The sequence below is a fragment of the Octopus bimaculoides genome, chromosome 16 (assembly GCF_001194135.2).
Source record: "Octopus bimaculoides isolate UCB-OBI-ISO-001 chromosome 16, ASM119413v2, whole genome shotgun sequence".
Classification (NCBI taxonomy): domain Eukaryota; kingdom Metazoa; phylum Mollusca; class Cephalopoda; order Octopoda; family Octopodidae; genus Octopus; species Octopus bimaculoides.
Genome location: NC_068996.1, coordinates 44,313,030 through 44,317,918, shown reverse-complemented (window position 1 = coordinate 44,317,918; position 4,889 = coordinate 44,313,030). Strand labels below are relative to the sequence as shown.

At 38.4% G+C, this 4,889-nt stretch overlaps 1 protein-coding gene across 2 annotated transcripts in view; it reads right to left on the bottom strand.

Moving 5' to 3' along the window:
* The window catches only part of LOC106882433 (uncharacterized), a 200,540-nt gene that overhangs the window by 71,821 nt on the left and 123,830 nt on the right, over positions 1 to 4,889 (bottom strand). For both annotated transcript variants that reach the window (XM_052973727.1, XM_052973728.1), the window contains exon 4: positions 1,835 to 1,946. In XM_052973727.1, the coding sequence (XP_052829687.1) occupies positions 1,835 to 1,946 (112 nt within the window). The remainder of the gene's footprint in view (positions 1 to 1,834; positions 1,947 to 4,889) is intronic.

The following is a 4,889-nucleotide window of genomic DNA, read 5'->3' as shown; positions in this document are numbered from 1 at the left end:
CTATGGGCTTCTTTCAGTTTCCATCTACCAAATCCACTCAGAAGGCTTTGGTTGGCCCAAGGCTATAGTAGAAGACACTTGCCCAAGGCTATAGTAGAAGACACTTGCCCAAGGTGCCACGCAGTGGGACTGAACCCAGAACCATGTGGTTAGTAAGCAAGCTACTTACCACAAAACTACTTCTGTGCCTATATGTATGCATTTACCATACACGCACTTTATATTTATCTCAGGTTTTTTAAATCAAATTCTATTATACATAAATATCAATTATCTAATTTGTGTCACTGATAAATACATAACATGCAAGTTAGTCTTGGCACAGTGATTGAATTAAATGCTTTCTTTATGGGCCAATGGAGTTAGGGGTACTTGTCTTCTGAGTAATCAACAAGCTATGAAATATGTCGAAAAATCCTCATTAATTTCTCTCTGTATAAAGTAATTAACTAAATGTATTCACATTGTTTTCAAATTCCACAACAAATGGATTAAACCAGTTTAAATTTTACTTATATTTTCTAGTTCATATTGTACTATGATTGAGTATTGTGTGTGTGTGTTTGTGTGTGTGTGTGTGTGTGTGTGTGTGTGTGTGTGTGTGTGTGTGTGTGTGTGTCTGCCTGTCTGTCTATCGGTGTATGTACATGTACTTGTGTGTGTGCAGGTCATTCAGCTGAATGCTCATCCATCATCTTTGACAGGAGATTCCATTATATACATACATATATCTATGCAATGTCTGTGTGTGTGGTACACCATATATCTGTCCAAGTAACGTTGGTTTGATGGAGGGAGGGAGCTAATGTACAAATGCTTTTGTATAGAGTGTTCAACAAGAAGTTGTGGAATCATCTTTCTCGGGTCCAAGAGATTATCAACAACAACCGCTTTCCTACTTTCCTTATGTGTAGAATACTGAAATGTGCACCAATAGAAGAATTTCTTAAACACATCAATTCCCACATTACCCATCACAGGGTCATGGTGCTATGTTTGCCACCTCATTATTTCTTTTTGTTACCAGTGCCGCTGGCCTGGCTCCTGTGCAGGTGGCACCTAAAAATACACCATTTTGAGCGTGGTCGTTGCCAGTACCGTGTGACTGGCCCTTGTGCCGGTGGCATGTAAAAGCACCCATTACACTCTCAGAGTGGTTGGCATTAGGAAGGGCATCCAGCTGAAGAAACTCTGCCAAATCAGATTGGAGCCTGGTGTAGCCATCTGGTTTCACCAGTCCTCAGTCAAATCGTCCAATCCCATGCTAGCATGGAAAGTGGACGTTAAACGATGACGATGATGACGATGATGATGATGAGCCCTTTTGGGAGTTGGCATGTTATTGTTGCTTAAACTACTAATTACGGTCCACCAGAACTTCTATTTTTTTCATATATTTTGTAATTTTCCTTGCATTTTCTTTTGATTGTTCGCATTTATATCATATTGATAAAATGACTGATTGAACAGAATATAAAATTAACAGAAGGGAACAGAATACATTTTATGTACCAAGGAAATCAACCATGTTATTTTTTAAAGATTTTGAATAAAATAGATGTGCCTACTTCTGGATAAAATAGCCAAGAATTTGAGTTTATTTTATGATCCACTAGAAGGTGAAGTTCATAAAATGAACTTAGATATCAAAATGACCTACAAGTGGATCATGAGAAAAAAAAGTCTATGTGATCCTTGTTTAATGCATGATACAGAGAGAAAAACATTATGGCATTCATATCAAAATTAGATAAGATATTGAAATTGAACCCTGGAACAAAATAAGAAATAAGGCTTGGGAGTTAAAATATTAAAAACAATATAAACAACATACTTTTTGGAAAGTCGTCTTGGTTCATTAATTCCTGAAAGTAATCAGTGAAGGCCCTTTTTTTAGTGACTCCATCAGCTCGACCTAGGAACCAAAACCTGAGGGTCCAATAGTCCTGCAATACCAGATCAGAAAAAGAGAGTTATTATTATTATTATTATTATTATTATCATTATCATTATTATTATTATTAAAAGCAGTAAAGACCCCCTTTGGTCATGAATGAGCATCGGATTGCACCTAAAAAGTTCCCTTCTGAGGCACAAATCCAGGCAAGGTTGTTTCATGGAAGACCAGCAGTCGTCCATGCATACCAACCTCCCCTCTCTATACCACCAATGTTATCCAAGGGAAAGGCAAAGGCCAATACAGTTAGGCACCTGTCATGTCACAACTCATTTCTACAGCTGAGTGAACTGGAGCTACATGAAATAAAGTGTCTTGCTTAAGAATACAACATGCAGCCCAGACTGGCAATCAAATTCACTACCTCATGATTGAGCCCAATGCCCTAACCACTAAGCCATGTGCCTTTGCATTATTATTATTATTATTATTATTATTATTATTATAGGAAATGTAGAATTAAACAAATTACATTATCATATCTTTTATCTTTAACTTGTTTCATTCACTGGATTGCAGCCATGCTTTGACGCCCCAATGAAGGGTTTCATTGAACAATACTTATTTGTTTTTAAAGTCTAGAACTTATTCTATCCCTTTCCTTTTGGCAAACTGCTATGTTAAAAGGATGTAAGCAAACCAACACTAGTTGACAAACCATGGAGGGAAATGAACAGATACAAACACACACACACACACACACACACACACACATGTGTATGTACATACATGCCAGACTTCCGCCAGTCAAATTCATTCATAAGAATGCCTAGAGCTATGGAAAAAAAAAACACTCGCCAAATGTGCCATACAGTGGGACTGAACTTGAAACCACATGGTTACAAATCAAGCTTCTTAACCACAGTCATGCTTGTAACTATGTTAGCATGTTATATTTATAAGTAAATGCCAGTGTTGCACGTTTGGCCCGTTTAAAGTACCCTTGATGTATTGGGCAATATGATATGCTTGAGAAGACTTGTTGAGTCAAGTGAAATCAATATCGTAGCTGTGGCTAGTGCCGCCGGGCTGACTCCCATGTTGGTGGCACGCAAAAAGCACTATCCAAATGTGATTGATGCCAGTGCCTCCCAACTGGCTCCTCATGCCAGTAACATAAATAGCACCATCCAAAGGTGGTCGATGCCAGATCTGCCTGACTGGCTCTCCGTGCCAGTGGCATGTAAAAAGCACTATCGATGCCAAGTCTGCCTGACTGGCTACCATGCCGGTGGCACATAAAAAGCATGCACTACACTCTCAGAGTGGTTGGCATTATGAAGGGCATCCAGCTGTAGATCGAGCCTGGTGCAGCCTGCTGGCTTTCCAGACCTCAGTCAAACCGTCCAACCCATGCCAGCATGGAAAGCAGACGTTAAACAACGATGATGATGATGGTGATAAGCAAATATAATTTATAGTACATAATTATATGAAGGAAGAAGAATGACAAATGAATGAGGACAAGCTGTTGATATAAGACTATTCGTCCAAGTAGTCATTTCTATTGACTGCATTATATATGTTTGAGGAAAGGGGTTTGGGACTTAAAACTATCACAGAATGTTAGCAAAATGGTCTTCTTTTGTAACTTAAATAACACAACAAAATAAATATATAATAAAAAAAAAAAAATCCTTTATTCTCTTGACTACCACAAACATTACTTCAGAACCCGACTGCAAACATATCGATATTGCTACAAATTGCGAAACTGGTGAGCAGCAGAACTGTTAGTACACTGGACAAAACGCTTACTCGTTTATCCTTTTATTTGTTTCAGTTATTTGACTGCGGCCATGCTGGAGCACCACCTTAAGTTGAACAGAAATTATTCATTGTAAGCCTAGTATTTATTCTATCGGTCTCTTTTGTTGAACTGCTAGGTTACAGGGACGTAAACACACACACAAAAACATATACATATAAACGATGGGCTTTGTCCAGTTTCCATCTACCAAATCCACTCGCAAGGTTTTGGTTGGCCTGAGGCAATAGTAGAAGACACTTGCCGAAGGTGCTATGCAGTGGGACTGAACTCAGAACCATGTGATTGGTAAGAAAGTTACTCACCACACACCCACTCCTGCTTAGTAATGATATATATATATATATATATATATATATATTTATTTAATGTTCCTCATTCAAATTCTGCTAAGGTTGATTTTGCCTTTCATTCTTTTGGGGATCAATAAAATAGAGTACTGATACGATTCATTTACCCTCATCTCCTGAAATTTCTGGCCTTGTGCAAGAATTTGAAACATCATTATTATTATTGTTAGCATGCTGGGCAAAATGCTTAGCAGCATTTCGTCTGACTTTATGTTCTGAGTTCAAATTCCACTGAAGTCGACTTTGTCTTTCATCCTTTCAGGGTCGATAAATTAAGAACCACTTGAACACTGGGGTTGATGTAATTGACTTACCCCCTTCCCTGTCACAAAATTGCTGGCCTTGTGCCAAAATTTGTGTCAATTTAGAATTGCAGTAAATCTTTGAGCAAGCAGACGCTGTCTTCATCAGATAATAGAGTTCTTCATATTTAAAGGTAAGAAAATGGTTCTAGCAGAATATTCCAGTGTCTTTATAGAGCTAAACAATAGCAACTATCATGACTATCACTAATACAGTCAGTACAGATACAAACCAACTGACTACAACTGGGCATCTCCAGTACTGCAATCACTTCATCTTCTGTTTCCATCACTAAAACCTCCACTGTTAATTGCTAATTACAGCCACCAAAGCCTACGTCATCTCAATCATCACCACTACAACCAAAATCAAGAGAGCTTCTATGCAATCACTTAACCTTCAGCACACTGTAGATGCAGCATGTCACTGTACGAGTTCTCTCCCCTGTAGTGTCAGGGCAGTGGCAGGGGAAACAACTCTAGAGAAAATGCAATGTGTGAAAGGTTAAACT